Source organism: Phalacrocorax carbo, chromosome 8, assembly GCF_963921805.1.
Source record: "Phalacrocorax carbo chromosome 8, bPhaCar2.1, whole genome shotgun sequence".
Taxonomy (NCBI): Eukaryota; Metazoa; Chordata; class Aves; order Suliformes; family Phalacrocoracidae; genus Phalacrocorax; species Phalacrocorax carbo.
In genome coordinates, this window is record NC_087520.1 from 20,373,082 (window position 1) to 20,392,573 (window position 19,492).

The 19,492-nt window shown below is 36.3% G+C and overlaps 1 protein-coding gene across 2 annotated transcripts in view; it reads right to left on the bottom strand.

Moving 5' to 3' along the window:
• Positions 1-13,113: 13,113 nt before the first annotated feature.
• GABRG2 (gamma-aminobutyric acid type A receptor subunit gamma2) overlaps positions 13,114-19,492 on the bottom strand; it is a 70,267-nt gene continuing 63,888 nt past the window's right edge. The window contains exons 8-10 of one of the 2 annotated variants that reach the window (XM_064458962.1): positions 17,756-17,961; positions 15,915-15,938; positions 13,114-14,430 (exon numbers count right to left, since the gene is read on the bottom strand). In XM_064458962.1, the coding sequence (XP_064315032.1) occupies positions 14,155-14,430; positions 15,915-15,938; positions 17,756-17,961 (506 nt within the window). In that variant the 3' untranslated portion in view covers positions 13,114-14,154. The remainder of the gene's footprint in view (positions 14,431-15,914; positions 15,939-17,755; positions 17,962-19,492) is intronic. The other variant, XM_064458963.1, reaches the window with a different exon arrangement.

The window sequence follows — 19,492 nt, forward strand, 5'->3', positions numbered from 1 at the left end:
TGAAAACTTCCATGTTTGCATAATAGGCTGGTGTGCTTGCTTGCTTGGTTGCATATTCTTTTTGCTCTTTTCAATTATTTCTATTTCTTATGCAAGAATCCTTTTCACACCTTCTCTTTGCTCTCTCTAAGCAGTTTGTTGTTTTTCACAGCTTGATCTTCACTGACAGCTTTCTTTGCTGTGTTTTGGGTGCATAAAGAGCAAAACATACATTTCAGTCTCAATGTCTTTCATTTTAGATTAGGAAAACTGAAATACAAAATGAGAACAAATATAAAATCTTCATGAGAGAGAAAGCAAAGAATCTGTAAGATCTGCAGTTTAAAAACCTCTGTAAAACCTTTCATCTTTAATCCTCTTATAATGCTGTCACTGGCTGACAGTCAGGTGGAGAGATGTTTCATTTTATGGCATAGAAAGGACAGATTTGTGCTTAAGGCATAGATTGGGTCTCAAAGGATTCTAGTTCAGTTTATATCTTTTGATATAAACTTTGTACGGGTGTCGGTTTAGGCTTCACATTGGCGGTATTCTTTCTTTCTTTCCCTCTTCTCTGTAATGATAGCATTCCTCTATCTATTTAGATGTTGTAATCTCAAAAATGCTGTCTTTTGCACCAGAACTATTAACTTGGTTATAATCTGAAATTTAGGCCTGATAAATGTTATACCGTGACTCCAGTTCAGGAATGCAGTTGTGCATGTGTCTAATCCCTTTGGAGAGTCAGACTAAGAGCACGCTCAGTGTATGTCTCCATACACTCACCTGAACTGAGGCAGAAGAAGGGTAACGTAGGGTTGTTTTCAGAGAAATTAAATGTACCAAACAATGTGTCTATTAGCAATATCAAATCTGCATAGTACAAACTTTAAACAAATTTCTCTTCAGTACTGTGAGAAGGATGGGGATATGTTTATATTTCAGGGTGTTGCTAACTCTGAACTATAAGCACAAATGAATATTCATCTTTTTCATACTGCACAGACAGCAGTGGATATTTCAAGGGCATCTTTGATAGAATTTGAAATGCATATCCATATCTTTAAAAAGTTCTTATTAGAAGCTATTATTTTTTACTCATGTTATCTGATATAAAGACAATTTATTTTGACGTTCACGTTTAGTTGTTGTGGCTTTATATCTCATCTGACTTTTATGCTGTTCATCATGAAGCCAGTTTCCTTGTCAGCTAAGAGTAACATGCCTTGTTTTATTTTAGCCTAACTTTTGTGCATTGGGAAGATGTGTAAGCATTCACACTATTCAGTCTACTAGACTTACAGTATCAGTCAAGTGAAGATTTCTGCACCAGGAAAAAAAAGTGAATTTGTGATGGCTTGGCAAAAAGAAACAGATTCCATTCCCCAGCCCCCCACCCTGATGAAACTAGCAACTGGGTTTTTAATTACACATTAGTCACCTTTAAATGGCTCCTGGAAAGCCATCTCATATCACTTAAAATTTGAATATCTATAGTAAAGGAGAGCAATGTCTCAAGTTGGTATTTCTCTTCATTCACGTCATTTCACTTCCTCCCACTTCATTGATAGGACAAAGGGGAATGGACACAAGTTGCTCTTGGGCAGATTCCAATTAGACACAAAAGGGAAATTTTTCACTGTGAGAACAGTCAACCATTGGAATAATCTCCCCAGGGAAGTGGTTGACTCCACCATATTGGACACTTTTAAGACTCAGCTGGGCAGGGTGCTGGGCCATCTTGTCTAGACTGCGCTCTTCCTAGAAAGGTTGGACTAGAGGACCCCTGAGGTTCCTTCCAACCCGGCAATCTGTGATTTTGTGATTCATCCAGAGTCTGTAAAATAGACCCAGCAGGATAAGAATCAACCAAAATAATGGAAAAAGAGAAGCAAGAAGAGGTTTGAACATGTTTACCACTTCCCCAAGAGAAGAATGATCAGAAAAGTTATTGGTAGGAAGAATTGCTTGGCAGTGTGAACCACTTTTTCCAATTTTTGACTGCAGATCATAGTCTATATAGGAATATGAGAGGAAAGTTCTGTGCCGTTGTACAGAATTGCTGCAATTGCTGTCTCCCTGATTCCTTTGTCATTTCGTCTTAGAAGGTATAGGAACAGAGTCATCCTCCTATTGTCCAGTGGGTTTACATTAATTTCATATTTTTATTCCCCTTTGAAAAAGCTTTCAGAAGCACATCTTCTGTTCATCATTGCATCCAAATATTCTTTTCAGTCTCAAAACAAGCAGAGTCAGGGGACATGAATAAAAAGTTCCATATCAGCTGTAGAGTACACATCCTTGGTTTCTACGGTAGCAAAAGGAATTTCTTAGAAGATTGCCTGTTGTGCTGGTTTGGGCTGGGATAGAGTTTATTTTCTCCACATAGCTAGTATGGGGTTGTGTTTTGGATTTGTGCTGGAAATAGTGGTGATAACTCAGGGATGTTTTTGTTCCTGCTGAGCAGGGCTTACACAGAGCCAAGGCCTTTCCTGCCCCTCACCCCACCCCACCCACAAGGGGCTGGGGGGCACAAGGGGTTGGGAGGGGACACAGCCGGGACAGCTGACCCAAACTGACCCAAGGGGTGTCCCACACCATATGGCGTCATGCTCGGCATATAGAGCTGGGGGAAGAAGACGAAGAGGGACAAGATGTTGGGAGTGATGGTGTTTGTCTTCCCAACAGTGGTGATAATGTGGAGATGTTTTAGTTGTTGCTAAGTATGCTCGCACTAGTCAAGGATTTTTTCAGCTTCCCATGCACTGCTGGGTGCACAAGAAGCTGGGAGGGGACACAGCCTGGACAGCTGACCCCAGCTGACCGAAAGGATGTCCCACACCATACAGCATATACAGCTGGGGAAGAAGGAGGAAGGGGGGGACGTTGGGAGTGATGGCGTTTGTCTTCCCAAGTTGCCGTTACACATGATGGAGCCCTGCTTTCCTGGAGATGGCTGAACACCTGCCTGCCGAGGGGAAGGGGTGAATGAATTCCTTGGTTTGCTTTGCTGGCATGTGCAGTTTTTGCTTTATCTGTTAATCTGCCTTTATCTCAGCCCACGAGTTTTCTCTCTTCTACTCTTCTGATTGTCTCCCCCACCCAACCCAGGGGGAGTGAGTCAGTGGCTGTGTGGGGCTAAGTTGCCAGCTGGGGACAATCCATGACACCTATACAAGTTAATTCAAGGTAGAATTTGTGTTATTAGCTAAGTGTGAGCACTTAAGGGAGGATTCTCATTTTAGCTATTGTTTCTTGAAACAGAAAAATCTTATTTTTATGTGACAGTATTAGTCAATGATTAAGGAATTGTTATGAGACCATGGAGACTAAGCCTTGGGATTTTTCACTGCCCATGGGTGTGTTGTTCTGACATGCAAGATCACACTTGCCTGCTAGCAGCCAACAATTAAGGTCATTATTTTTAAGAGTAATAAATAAGACAAAAGAGCCTGGATGTAGGCTATAGGTTGCTATAGGTTTTGTTACCATGAAATAAAGGGGTTTTTAGATTTAAAAGAGAACAAATAATGCACTATATCTTTATATGTCATCCCCCAACCTGGGAAAAAAAAAAACTAAACCAAAAATTACTTGAGGAGAGTAGGGCTGCTGCTGTCTCGAGCACATTCATAGTGCTTTCCTCCTTAATGGGGTTAGGCAGTTTGCTAGACAGTTTGAAGATGTAAGGCAATGCTTCATCTACTCTCAGAACATACCCAGGTAGCATGATATTTCACAGGTAATATTTGGGTAATGTTTATGAATCTCATAAAACAGAACACTTTCTTGTTTTCAATATTTACTGCAAAATATGTAGTACAATAAAACTGAAGATTACTTAAGAAGAAGGCATAGCCAAATGATATTTTTTAATGTTAAGTGGTAAAGCAAACACTTTAAAGGTATGAGGGAGACACGCACTAATGAGTACTGTTGCCTTTTTATGCATCGTTATATTCAGCTTTATATAAGGAAATGTGGCAGACAGAATGTATGACTGAACTGATAGTTTTTTAATTCTGTACATACCTTTCCAACAATCTGAGAAGAGGAGAAAAAACGCACTAACTTACAAAGAACCTTGTAACTGTCTCCTACATTTCTATTTTTATGCTAATCTATGTATCTCTGTTGCCATCTATATATCTCTGTGATTTTGGTTGTAGTCAGCAAAATCCCTGACAAAATGCAACAAGTCAGAACAAGCAGATGGTTCTGGAGTTTTGGGGACCATTTTGCTAACACAGGTTAGAATATTCTTCTGCAGCTGTATGTTTGTATGGTAGATCTTAGCAGTTTTCCAAGATATGGCAATGAAATGTCAGTGTTTTCTCTGTAGAAGCTCTGGAGAAAATGTGAAAATATGAATTCTGAAGTTCATATAGGTGACTAAGTGGTAACTCTCCAAGTTACATGGGTTTTGTTCTAACTTCTTAAATTTCGGTTGTCTAAGCATACTAAGGAACAGGTAAAATGAGACTCCTTTTAAACAAAATAAAATTTATGTTTTAGGAAAGCTTTAGAGAGAAGATTGATGTCTCTTTCTGAACAAGATAAAACTAAATAACAATAAAGATTTACAGAGCTAAGTACAGCTGCTAACTTACTTTCAGGTGGGGATGTATTCATTGACAGCTGTGGCATAACTCTCCAATGGTTCTGACTTTTGAATGGTAATATATTTCAAATTATTGGAAAATAAGAATATAAACTTTCTCAAGTGTGTTAACTCTTAGAAATGTAGCTAGTGAGTTTTTAAATTTATGGGTTCCATTATTTTACCGTATTTTCAGAGATATAGTTCTTTCACCTGCTTTCATTTAACTTTTATTTCCTATGTAATTATTTTCATTGTTTTATTAATAAGTAAAGGACTTATTTTGTATTATAACTCCTTGAAAAGCATATTATTCCTCATAACTGATAATAATTGCTGAACATCTTTAGAAACTGGTTGTTGTTGTTTAGAATAAAATGCATTCTATTCTACTATACCGTGAATGATTTTGATTAGCATTTTGATTAGTATTTTGCCTGCTGCCTATGAGTTAAGCAGAGCTTTAAAACTTAATAAGAATTTTGTTACTAAAATTGAAAAACTGGTACTTTTCCTTTCTGTTTCAAAATGTTCACTGAACATATTTTCTAACTAACAATCATTTTATTGGAACAGTGACAAATTATTCAGATAGGGTAGAGTTATTTAATTGTGCTAGTACTCAAAATGATGTAGGGATCTAGTGTACTTCTTGCAGGATTGGTCATGATTGTCTTAGTCTACCAAGCTTAGCTTTCTAAATTACTAGCTTCTTATTTTTCTAAGAATTTTTAGTAAGAGAAATAAAGAATAGGAACTATGCTGCCATTGCTTTTCTCTTTCTTTACCTAGAAAACTTGATTGCAGAGTTAAAGTTTTTCTATTTTAAAAATTCCCCAAATACCACTTTTCATTTCTGCGGTTGGTTTTGTTTTCTTTTTCCCTAAAACACAGGGTTAAAATAGGGGCAGCTTTGAAAAGGATTATCTCCTCACATTGTTCTCCTTTGCACCACATATGAATTCAAGTGTACCGAGGGCTAGCTCCTGCTCTGCCTAGGTGCCAGGGAGAGTGGGAGGGAGGGTAGAAGGCACAACAACGTAATACTTAGCATTTCTTTGGCAAAATCCTCAGAAGAATTTTTACAGTTATCTCAAATGTGCATGGGATGTGAACCTCAACCTGTTTACATAATCAAAGCCCATGTGTCTGCATTAATTGCTCAGCATTATTGGTTGTTCCTCTTTGAACAGGCAGGAAGAATAAACTCTGGAGACTAAATTATATGTTTACAATATGAGCTTGTGTCCAGCTCATCCCCTAGGAAATATTACTATAGCATATCTTATTTCAGGTTTGGGGTGAATTTTTGGAAAGATCAGTGTTTATCCATAACTTCCATGTAGAGGACAAAATCACACAAAAATAAAGTGGATTAAATGATTCTCAAATTTCAGAAATCTTGAGCAGAGCTAATCACTTAAAGATTACTGGGCAGGCACCCTGTATTTTTGTTCGCTTCACAATAGCTCTAAAATATGCAATTATAGAGAAGATGTATTTTACCATTTACACTTGACAGTTTTTAGTCCCAGCTGATACTGTTACTAAAAGGAGCAGCCAGGAGCTAAGCAAGAGCAGTGTAGAGTAATTAACAAAAACTTATGACCCTTAAGATTATGTATAGAAACAAACATCAGTTTACAAATAACTTTTAATAGATAATAGCAGTGAATTGTTAATAAATTCTCCTGTTAATCATTGATACTGTACCATCCTAACCACATTACTTTTCCACATTATTCTTTTACATGCTGCTCGAACTTGTGTCACAGCATTGGTTGCAGAACACTGGACAGCAAACACGAGTGAGGAGGCATCAGTAGCGCTTGAGTAATAAATTATTCAGTAAGGCAACAGACCGGATAAGCTAGTGGAGCACACAGCTGCTTGCACAAGCTGCAGCACACTTCATGAGAATAATTTTTCCATCCTTTAAAATCCTTCACAGGTAGGTGAGAAGGCTCCTTAGAGGATTTTGGAAGAAAACTATGATTTTGGTTAAAAGAATCTCACAAATTTTTTTTGTTTCTGTTCGGTCCTACTGTCGGATATATTTGGGACTTCAGTTTGTTTCTTTGTCCACAAGGGATAGGGTATGAGGCCAACAACAACTGGCCTACCTTTTCTTTAAGCGGATGCTCCAAAGGGCAGAAGAGGCTTCCAGCACCTGAAGATGTTACTTTATTAAAACACAGACTAATGTACTAGAACAAGATGAGTCTTCAAACAGAGAAAGTTCTGATCAGCTATGGCAGATCATGCAAAGCAGTTTGAAACAAATCTCTCCATGCATATTAGGAGTTTGCAAGGTGGTTTCTTTGGCACAGTTTTGCTTTCTACTGTACAAATTTCAGATAGATTTGTGATTTGAGTGAATGTGTTTCCCAACATAGCATTCTCTCCACTTTTGGTGGTTTGGACCTGGCTGTCCAAATGCTCCATGGGAGCTAGAGGTGAGCAGAACAAATAGACAGTCATGCTCCCTGTTGCTCACTCACCTTTGTAACAAAGTCTAACTTAAGATGTTTCTACAGTAAATTTAAAAGTAAACAAATTATTCTGACAAATCAAAATTAGAGGCATCCTTGTTATTCTTAGTAGTTTATTTTAATAATAGCTTTTTCTTTTCCTTCTTTTTGCTGTGGAATTTTTGCAAAACAATCTGTAGAAATAAAGGGAAAAAACCACTTTTATAACTAAATGACCATTTCTTAGGCTGCAGTTGCAGTATCATTTTGTTGAGTGTTTTTGTTTTTCAGACTTGATATTTCTTCTTCTATATACCAAATGTTTGAGCTGAAGAACAAATATTTTGTTTTGATTCAAATATTATAATATTTTGTAAACTACCTTCTCTCATCCCTGTATAGCCTGTACCTGTGATTCTCTGACATTGAGACCCCCCTAAGGGCCATCCAGGGTGTGCTCAGCCAGTGCTTATCTTTCCAAAAGAGCTGCTGAAGACTCCTAAGAAACCAGCAAAGCTACTGGAACCAGGGAGGGCAGCGAAAAATGTTCATGAAGTTTCACTTGAGAATGAATTAATGACAGCTGTTTCAGCGTGACCATTGTCTTTGCTTTCCAGAAACATTTGAGGAGCTTTGGCAGCTGTAGACAACATCCTCTGGCACTTGAAACCAGCAGGAGTGCTGCTATATGGGGAGGATATGGCTTTGGTGAGATTTATGCCACACCTAGATGTTGTCAGGGTTTGCAGATTGTGTGAATATGGATACTCTGGGCTATTACAAATCAGTGTAGAGAGACTGGTTCTTAACAAGAGCTGGCATCAGCACTCCTGAAAACAAGTAAAATAAAGGCAAGCTTGCAGTTAGCAATAGGTCTGTCTTATCTCTTTTTAGCTTCCTAGTATTGAGTGCATTAACTTTACAAGCTCACCTGCAGTTTCTTTAAAAGTTATATTTTTCAAATTATAGTAATTTTTCAGCATTGAAAAGGAATCACAAATTTGGTTGAAGCTGTGAGGATGATGATTTATGGAACAGAAGCATTGTACATGCAAGAAAGATCCAGAGCTGCTAGATCAGCAGGAAAGCTATCAAATTCAGGTGAATATTCAGTGAGGGCAAAAGACTTGGAAAGAACAAACAGAAAATGCCTTTTTCTACAAGAAATCTCACTGTGGCATCAGGTTAAAGAGCACTGATATAAGTAGAACAAGAATGAGAGGCAGAAAAACCTGTGAATTCAGAATAGATTTGTGGGATTATAGAATTGCTGAAATTGTTGGTCCAGTCCTTCACTTCTAGTCTTAAGGGAAACACTGAAATGAATTCAGGGAATTTATGAATATGGGTTGTTTTGTCAATACAAACATGTAGACTTTTTTCCTTTTTAAAATTAAAGCAATGATAAATTTACATGTTTTTTTTTTCTTCTTTAATACAACAAAGTATCCAGGTATGCTAAACCCTCTCTAACAGGTTTACCTGACTTTCAAGCAGCTTAGAGCCTCATCTACTATTTTTATAGACATCTTGTAAATATATTAGCTGCATAGATGTCTCTATGTGCTTGTGTCTCATTTTAGGAATGAAATGAGAAGTCTTGGTTTGGAAGGGGTTTTCGGGGACAGGTTTTTTGGTTGTTTTGTTGTTGCTGTTGGTCTTTTTCTCTCCTTCCTGTGGGTAAATTAAGGTTAGGCTTCTCAAGCAAAATCACTGAATCTATAGTGAGGCTTATAGCATATACCTGAAAATTCTAAAGAGTGGGATGGCTGATTAGACCTCATCAGATATAGATTCAATATGCCAGTAACAAAAAGCATGTGTCTGGTGGAAAGATCAATATTGCTAATCTCTTTCATACTGGTTGAATTAAAACTATATTAATATTTTCTCATTTCTTATTTTCCTTTTTCTCATTTTGATAATCAATATTCATTTTATGGGAGTCCAGATGAAAAACTCTTATCTGGTCTTATCATACTGTGCCTTTTTTTTCCCTACAAGAAAGGAAACCCTTTTTAATATGTTTTTGTTCTGAATTAATTCAGTATTCTGGAATGAATTATTCAAATGGATTTGCTGACTTATAAGCAAAGCTTTCAGTTCATGTCTGTTGTTCAAGATCTTTTAAAGGTCATGAACTTTCTTTTACATATTCAAGAGATATGTATTTCATTGTAAACCTTGGCTTTAAAACCAAAAACACAGTAATGTGTAAGTAGGAATTCCAAAACTTTTTATCCACAGGATCCTTCTAAATAAGGAGAGAAAGTACACTAGCTTTTAATTTTTATAAATGGAACAATAGATCTGTCATGGGTATAATAAACTGACTGTGAAGATTTTTGTAAAATTTAATTATATTCTCTTGACATAGCAACTGAAATTTTGTTTGAAAGACAACACTTGCATTTTAAAATGTCTTTTTTTTTCCCCTGGGCTGCAATTAAGTTTTATTTAGACAGCTTCTTTATATTTTTACTTTTCTTCTTGTGTTCATGCTTACTATTGGATTCTTCCTTGGATCCTGTAGCTTAAAATAACAGACTTTATTCTTCCAGATGCAGAAGCCTGCGAACAGGCTTTATTTTTCACTAAGTCCTTATCTTGGACCTAGCAATTCATTTCCAAAAAACATTAACTTTCTGCCACGGCATCACCAAAATTTGGTTCTTCATCCATGTAGATGAAGCCTGAACCTTAAATGCGCTCTGTTCAGTTCAGGGAACTGCAACCTTCATTGTTGCAGCCTTGACAATTACTGTATTTTCTATGGGTCATATTGCCTCGGAATTCTTCTTAGCTTGTTGCTTTGGGCTACCTCTTTAGTCCATTAACATACATAATTCTTATATAATTCAGCAAATTCTCTGGTTTGCTTCTCTAATTCATTTCTCAGCTGCAGGCTGAATAGAGCAGATTAGCTCGATATTGACTTCGGCTTCTGGGTCTTAGTCATGCCTTAGTTTCAGTCCTCAGCCACAGGCTTCTCCCACAAAGACTTTCATACCTAGTCCTGCCTTTCCTCTGCAGCATGTGGAACACTTCAGCAAACCTGAAAAGAACCTTCCTTATCCTCTTTCAAATCCCAATTTACAGCTCATCTCTACCATGATCTTACAAAACCCAAATTTTGTGGTAAGACACACAATCTAAAACTACATTTTCCCAATTCTTTTTTTTTTGTTTGTTTCATGTAAAGTAGTGGTATCTACTAAAATTTGGGCAGTTAACAGAGCTTTCTTGTTCCATTTCTCACATTATCCATTTGCTTTAGTATTTTATAACTATTCTTTTTCCTTTTTCTACCTGTTTTTAGACTGAAGGGCTTTGGGGGGACAGGAGGAAGGACGTCCAAATATTTGGACCTCCAATATATGCCAATACTTGCTGCTATAGCTGCGTCATTGAAAATGATACACATAGTATATTTGACCTGTCTATTCATGTTAAATAGTTTTATGTGACTGCGGAAAAATGAGGTAGAAATGCCTGGATTAAAAAGATGACTTGCTGCTTTTTTTTTTTTTTTCTTCCTCCTGGTGTGTGTGTATAATCTGTGCTGGGAATGGCACCCTTAAGAGCTTTAGCATTTCGTATTGCATGGAGGCAAACATTATTCAATACTGGCTAGTTAAAATACAGTCCTTTGTGGCTGCCTAGCACTGAAAATTAGAAAACTATTGTTGAGTCACGTTATCTCTCTGTAACCAGCTCTTTATTTACAAACCGGGGTTTGTAAATGATATAAATGTATAAAGATTTATAAATGCTTTAAAGGTATTCTTTGTTTATATATATATATATATATATATATATATATATATATATATATGATATCATCTCTGGGGCAACAATGCCTTGTCTCGGTCAGGACATCTGCATACTCTTGGAATATCAACAGCAAGTAAATAATTGTGCCACTAGTGTATACTTGACAAAACTCTTAATGACCGTCTGAACATCCTCAGACATATCCCAGAGCAGTAATAGCTATCTGCAATGTGACAATGTGACAAGCTTGAAAATATTTTAACAAGTCTGTTCCACCAAGAGTGAGCTTCTTCCCTAGAATGCAACTGGAAGAGTTAATATGGATAATGTATATATTAGTAGAAAATTTTATATAATATGTATATGTGAATATGTCTACATAGATAGGTTTCTGAGCAGTCTCCTTCTGAATAATAACCTTCATCATACCCAATTGGTATTTCACTTGCTATTTTGTTTGCTGTGGTGGCAATACAGCTTTACAATGCAAAGGTCATCTTTTGATTCTGTGTTGAATAGCTAATATAATCTCTATTCAGAGGAACACTGTCTTTTTTGTTTAGTTAGCACTAGATTGTCCTTCGGTGTCATTTTCTCACTGAGAATTACATGTTTCTCCAAGAACCGTCCTTTTGAATCTCAGCCATTTTCCCCAGGAAGAAATGAAAAATCACCTAAATAAGTGTGGCAGGAGAAAAGGTGTTGGGTAATGACTGATTAAGGGCATATTTCCTTTACTTTGTGTAGTGATATAGGGTGATAAAAGTTCACTCAAGTCCTTAGCTGCAGGCATGGTATGCTCTTCTATTTTGTGTGGTTTGCATTATTGAGATGGAGGTATATCAATCTTTAACTAAACTCTTCCCTTGCTGGAAGGAGAAAGCCAGCTTGCACAAGTGAGGGATCTGATAGTTTGTTCCTCATTATTGCATCCAGTTCTTCAGTGTCACAGGCTTTCTATAGGTACATATAATCTGATGGTTGAGCTATGGTAAAGTGCTCGGTGTCACCGAATTCTTAATTTCACAGACCTTGGCAAAAAAAATATAAATATGTTAACTTGGACTGAGGGAACTAAAGGGCTGTTTGGGCTGAGATTTTTAATGATCTGTATAAAACCGATTTGGTAGCAGGGAAAAGATCCTGGTAAAAATTGAAACCTTTAATGTATAAGAACAGCCACTCTTATTAACTTCAAGGAACTAATAGAAAGCTTTATATAACTGACCACTGGAAAAGAAACAAACAAACAAACAAACAAAAACCTAAACCAAAACAAAAAAATTAGCGGTCTGTCTGGCACCATCCGAAACACATTTCTATGTGAAATGTGATTCAGGGAGTGGAGACACTCTACATAGTCAAAGAAAGGTTATATCTCTGCATTAGGAGAGTTCCAGTTCAGTGATTTGTTTTTCTTTTAAGAATAAGATAATCTTCAAAATGATTTTCAAGTTTTAGTCTCCAGCCTTGAAAGTTATGTGGGTGAGCCATTTGACTACAAAATGAGAAAATGCAGAGGGTTATGAGGATTATAATCACTGATGAATCAAATTAGTCAAGCAGTCTGGTCCTTGAAGCATACTTTTAACAAATTAATCACAAGAAAACTGGAATTGAGTGCAGCAGTTTTATTGAAAAAGTCCACAGGTGTGTGCAATTCCTTTATTAAAATGTTTTCAAACACATTGGACAAGGAACAATTGATGATCAAGATTTATTCCTTTTTTTATATATATTTTTATTTCCAAAACTATACAAACATTGGAAAACTTTCCTTTTCCTCAATTTTAGCTACTAATAATTCTGTAATGATAAGTTAGATATCTCCATTTTCAATCTGCAAGCCCACATTCCTGGAGGTGACATTTTACATCATTGACAATTAAAAAAAATGGTCAGTCATATTTACATGTGCTTAAGGTTGCATAACTGAGCATTATACAGGTTCTGAAAACCAATGGATAAATGGTTTTCAAGATTCACCCAGGTGGGTTGAAGGTTTTAAATACACATAAACTGCATACGTGTAATTTAGTAGCCAAGATACCTTTGTTCCCTTTTATTTTCAAGGCTATCTATAAACTGTGTGCTAGCCATGGTAAAGGTTTGTTTTAGCAAAGGTACTCAACGAGTGAAAAGCTGCGCTGACAACAACTATTGCTGATCAAGGACATGAATGGGCAGAGAATGGTATGTGTATATATCATACAAAATCTGATGTTTCAAAATTAACTTGAAGCTCTTATGTAGAAATGATGTCTAGAATAAAAGCTATTTCCTGGACTGGATTAAAGAATTAAAAACCCTCCACAAACACTTGTGTAAGGAAAAAAGTAGAGCTCAACATGGGAAAAGAACAATAGAAGCATGTGGATTAAATTCAGAAGCTGATCTTGCAATGTATAATTACTGGAAATTCAGTTGAAATATAGTAACATTATCAATGGAAAATGAAGGCTACAACTGCAGCAGACACATACAGTATACTTTATGAGCTATTATATTGGCCATACAGATTTGTCTACATGTTATTTATTTGAATCCTTAAGGCTTCTCTAATGTCTTACATGAAAGTGCTGTCTGCTTGGATCTTCCATGCATGAGGAAAAGGGGTCATTTTTCAAGGAAAAAAAATGTCCACATTTCAATTACAATAGCACATCCAGAGACACAAAATAAAAGACAAAACTTTATGGTACCTTTGTTTCATTTGTTTTGGCCCCCAGAGGATGCATGCACTAGACTTTATGTACTACAATGTATTGAAATATTTACAGCATTGTACATGTGCTCTTAAAGGGATGGCAAAGAGAAAGGTCTATTTTTATCTTGGTGGGAGTAAAGTTACTTTCTTAGCTTAATAATACCTATTCAAAGTGAGAGATGACTCTTCCAAAAAGAAAAGCCCACAGAGAATAAAGCTATAGCATAATTATAGCCAATGTTAACAAACTGAACAGCACTTTACCTGGGAATTCTCCTCTCCCTCACTCCTGTGTTAAGTAGCAGTACCAACTATCAAGTGATGTTGCCATGCTCCCCTAGCCCTGACTGCTCTGTTTCTCTCTATTCCAGCAGGTATAGCTGTGTATTACCTGTTTATATGATTTTTATTTCAAATTATTTTGGCATTTTGAATGGACATTTAATTCACAATAACCTGATGACAATTTCTGGACAAATGATATGATTGATATTTACTGGGTTATGGCACTAGAGAATTCAGACCACTATAAAGCGCATCATAAATACTTCAAGTGGACTTAGGAAACCATCTCTCTAAGAAATTCAGTGAGTAAGGCTCATATCACTGATTTCGTTCTGCTTTTAAAGGTAAAGATATGATACCCAATACACCAGGTTAAACAAACAGAAGGCAGTTGGGAAGAAGATGCGGGCATAGGAGTCCATTTTGGCAATGCGGATATGTATTCTTCCATGCCTCCATGCTCCCGTTCGACAATCCTCAAAGCAGCAAAAAAAACTGGCACAGTCCTTGCCATCAAGACACTCATACCCATATTCTTCATCCCTTTCTTGGAGGTGTGTAGCATTGTTCATTTGAATAGTAGCTGATCGAGGCCGGATGTCAATTGTAGGTGCCTACGGTGGAGTGGCAAAGAAGAAGATGGCAGGAGGGAGAGACTGTTATTGTCACCAGACCAACAGGGAGATAGAGACTAATGGTCAAAATGCGAATGATGGTTCTGTGTGAGGTACATGGGAAACTGCTGAGGAGTTCTAATGGTAATATTACCTGAACTTATTAAAATCAATTACATCATACTCTTTAACTTTACAGGAAAGCAGCACCAATCAATAAAACTTAACAGCTGTGGACAATTAGCTATAAAGCCAAACTAAGGAAACATTAGAGGTTAAAGGAAACATTCACAGCTGTAACTGATGGTATTTTGAATTTCTTTTGTGTTTTATATTTTACGTAGCTGCTTGATATCTGAAGACAGTTTGTGTGTTACCCCTGGAGGGAACTGAAATAATCAATTGGAAATGCAGGATTTTAATATAGGGCTGGTTTGTGTTGAGGCAGGAGCAAGTATTTATATACAGGAAAAAAGGCAAAAACTGGGTCTTTTGAATTAAGGTTAGGAGAATCTCTATAAGACTCTCCAATTGTTTGAATATATGCAGCTCACCATCTTCTAATGTTCACCAACTAGAAGGTTCAACACATGCCAAATTTTATATAGTAGCTGTACATATATATATACACGTATATATTTGGAATGAATTGACCAAATTAAGCATTTAAACATATTTGAGCACTTGGCAAACAGAAGGATGACAGGCATTTGAATTTCCTGCTGATAGTTATTACAACAATTCCATTTTATAAGTATGCACAGTTCTTGGCTTTTATTTTATGTGGTTTCATTTTTCCCTGGTGGGCTTTCTTTTTTTCCTCTCCCCACAAAATCTCTGCATTTCTGAATGAAGATAAGGTTTAGATGCGGAACAGAGCTAGATATATTTGCTAATTTGCTAAGAGTGGATTGATCCAGTGACAGCGTTAAAAATATATATGCATCTTAAACCCTTTCAAAACTCTGATTTTTGGCACAAGTAACAGCATTTGAGTAATGATGACCATTCAGTTTTGCTCATGTCAACATCAGAACAGATTTGGTTTTATAATTTGGAGTGAAATCACAAAGGTTAAAAGGCGAGATCAGAGCTGAGTTCTAAAAGGGTGTATTGCGGGTTTCTGGTGTAGCTGGTGCTGTTGGATCCCATGGCAAATTGAGAAAGAGAGGAGCAGAAACATTTTAACATTAAACTCTCTTAATTCATGTGATCCAATCATGTTGGTCACTTTTGAACTTACATAAGTTCAGAACTAGTGTGAATCAGTATTTGGACTGCTGATTCAACTCTACAAATTGTTTAGAAATATGTAACCATTCTACTTAATTAGGAAGTTACCTGGAGTAGAATGCTTAGATGTCTCATTAAAAAACAAAACAAAACAAAACAAAACAAACAACAAAACACCACTATCATATAAGCTCTAACAGTTAAATTCAGCAGTCGCATGCAGTGAATTTCTATTCCAAAAAACATTATACCTTGAAGGAAAACATCCGAAGAAGCTTTCATTTTGTAGACAGAAAAGAGAATCAGAGGGGTTTGTTTTAAATTAAAGAAAGAAAGGAAAGAAAGAAAGAGACAAAAATAATGTAAATTAAAAATATGTTTCTAAAACATAGTAAGTCAAAAGAACTAAATTTATAGAAAGGTTGGGATAATAGCAATTGAAATAAGTATCTGTAATAGAAACACCCCCCCCCCCCCCCCCCATTTTTGACTTGTCACTGTCTTGTAGCTACACCTGGGCCAAAAACATAAGACATCAAACTCCATTTAGATCCTTTCATATTCCCAGGGGATTCCAATCTTTTATGTTGAACTGTTTCAAAGGAAACCATTCACAGTTTATAAAAACACTTTTTAAAAAAAAATTTTACCTGCAGACTGGGTCATGAACACTCTACTTTTAAGTTTTTTAGACTCTCTGATTAGGATCCAGGCAATCATTTATAGTTCTCTTTGTCCCCAAATACTCACAGACGAGTAATGTAAAGAACAAGTAATCAGCCATTATATGGACATCTTGAAGTGAGAAAAACTAAATATGAAGTAGTTAATCTTTACACCTTTAACTGACCGTGCAAGACACCTGTGCACACAGCCAGCCTTTTATTTCGGCCTAAGACAGGCCAGGACGCATCACCACCGGAAGTGCTTCCTTCTTTCTTTTGACTAAAGAGAGGCCTGTGATCAAATCCAACTTTAGCATACCTAAAGTTAGGTGAGAATTCCTCCTCTGTAGTCTTACAGATGTTTTTCAGGCTGTTTATTAATGACAGAGTACATCTTTTTTTTTTTTTTATTTCCCAGAGTCTACTTCTCAACAGCTTTTAAAATTGAAATTGCAGAAATAATGTGCAATAAATGGTTCTTTAATTACAAATTTTTCTGTATTCTTTTAGTGCTATATGCTATAACTAAAAGGGACTATTTGAAAATAGTCTCTATTAATGTTAAACGCTTGTTCTTCACATCTTTCACAGGGATATTGGGGTTTTTTTGAAGATGATTAGGCCACTCTTCCCTCTAAGATTTTACACTAATTCTTTTCACCTCAGAGATTATAGACAACAGACTTTTCAGCTCAGTTGCAAAAGGCAAGAAGAAATCTGTCCTGGACAAAATATGCAACAAAATTTTTCCCTATCTGGGCAAAACCCCAAACCCCTACTGAGGGTATTTCCAGGATTTTTTTTATTGTGGCTACTATATAATTTTCTTTTATTTTTGAGTAGTATGCATCCATAAGTAACATAGTAAACTGCTAGCCAAATCACTTTCTAAGGGAGAGAAGTAGATAAAGGAGATAAGAAATAGAAGAAAAAGAAGATAAGGAAACAATGAAAAGGAAAGAGATGCTTAAGGGGAAATTAGAAAAAACACACTCCATAGTTTGTATACAAAAGTTTAACCATAGTCCTGATACTAAGAAAAACAGTCATTTCAATAATACGGACACAAGTTAATGGCAGAGAATATTGCTGAAGCTAAGACAGTGAAACAGGCAGTTCTTCCATAAAGGTCAAGGCAAGAGCTCACTCTGCTACATAAATAATGGCTTTGGTATTAGTTGTGATTTGCAGAACATTTTGGTTAAAAGGATCCTTATCCTAAGAAATTAGTTTCTCTGGCATCCAGACAACTGTAATAGATGAGCTTTTCATTCTCAAGGTGAATGTTTGCATTCTTATTAATACAAAGGAAGAATATATATGTAATAGCAAAGTCTGAAAAGAAAGTGCAAGCATAAAGAGGGATTTAACTGCTCTCTCAGAAAACTTAATTGAATTATAGACTTTGCTGGTGGGAAGATACATACTGGATTTTTCTTCTTTTTGTCTTTATCCTTGCTTGGCTTTCTGTTGCTGACAAAATAGTGCAAAGTTCCATATTCCACCAGTGCAGAGAAAACAAAAATAAAGCAGACTGACACAAAAAGATCCATTGCTGTCACATAGGAGACTTTGGGAAGAGATTTACGAGCAATTGTACTTAGCGTGGTCATTGTCAGGACAGTTGTAATACCTGGAAGATAAACAGAAAACAACAAAAATATTATTACTTCAAGTTACAAACTGATTTTGCCAGTTATCTCTCTCTGACTGGTTTTGAAGTATGCCTGGGGTTCAAACATATAGCAAAGATGTTAAAGAGCACATCCCAGCAGTGAAATGTGAATTCAGTGAGAACTTCGGCGATTAACATGGGGTATGAAACATTTTTACACGGCCGCTGCAAGCACTGCTCTGCAGAAAGCTTTGATTAGATAGATTCTAATTCTAAGAAATTTAATTTAGTTTTCTATTTTGCAGTTTGCTTCTAGGGGGCTTTTACTTATTTTTAATTTGAAATTAGTTTTAGGGTTTGAGTGTTCAAACCCTTAAACAGACCTAGAGAGAAGAGAACTTGTGTCAGAGTGAGAACAAAAATAGCTTTACTCCATTCTTCAAAGTAACCTCAAGACCAATCTCAAACTTTTTGTGCTGTTGGGATAAATTTTGCTTATTTTTATTTGCAGGGTAATGATACCAGGGTCAGTGAAAGACCCACTTGCAGCCATTATATGAGGTAGAAATTAATGAAAATTCTTTTAAAAGCATGTTACCCAGCAGGAACTTTAGGACAAAATGCGTGTAGATTTGTATGCATGCTACATAAAGAAATAAAACTGTTTCCTTTCTCTTGCCTGAATGCATTCTAGTTGTGTGCAAAAGATGCTAGCCCCGCAAAAATTATCTGCTGCTCATCGTTTAGGTGATTTCTTGCATATAAAGCTGGAAGGGATTGTCTCCCAGGGCTCCTTATAATTGTAACACTGTGAGGTCAGATTCTCTGTGCCAGAGCAGTATCTCTTCTGGCCTTCATAAGTGACTTTTGTTTATAACCGAGAAGTACTGTGACATGCCTCACCATCCCTTCTCCTTTCAGAACATCATTCCCTGTATATGATGTGAAGGACGTTAAAAATACATCAGAACAGTTATGATCATCACATTTTATACGGCAAATCTCATACCACTGATTTTACTTCCTCAGTGGTACAAATAGACTAACACTCAACAGTGGGACTAGTCTGTTTTGTACATCTAAGTAAAATTTAAAATAACAGTTGAATGCCTTTATTAATTTTCTACTTTAAAGCAGATTTTATAACATCATTTTAGAAAGGAAGTGAAAAAGGAAATTAAAAGCTTAAAACATTGTCATGGGAGCCACTGGTCCTCTATTCCTGTGTTTCCTTCAAGGGAGTTCTGGAATGAAAAAGCTGTCCCTAATTTTGCACTCCAGTGCTCTGTGCTGTAGTTCTGTGAAGAAATGAAAATGCAGAAGGAAAAACTAAAATTATTCTCACTTGTGTGTATTTAATGCAGAAGTTGAAACTATGTTTAACTTTCTCTAGTTGAATGTTTCTACTTTGCCAATTCTTACAGCTACAGATTCTTTGCAGAAGCAAAGTTATATTTGGTACCTCTTTTAGTTTATTTGTGGAACAGTTGCTAAATGTGTAGAAATTGCTAATTCTGATTAATTGCATATCGCATTTTCATGTATAGGA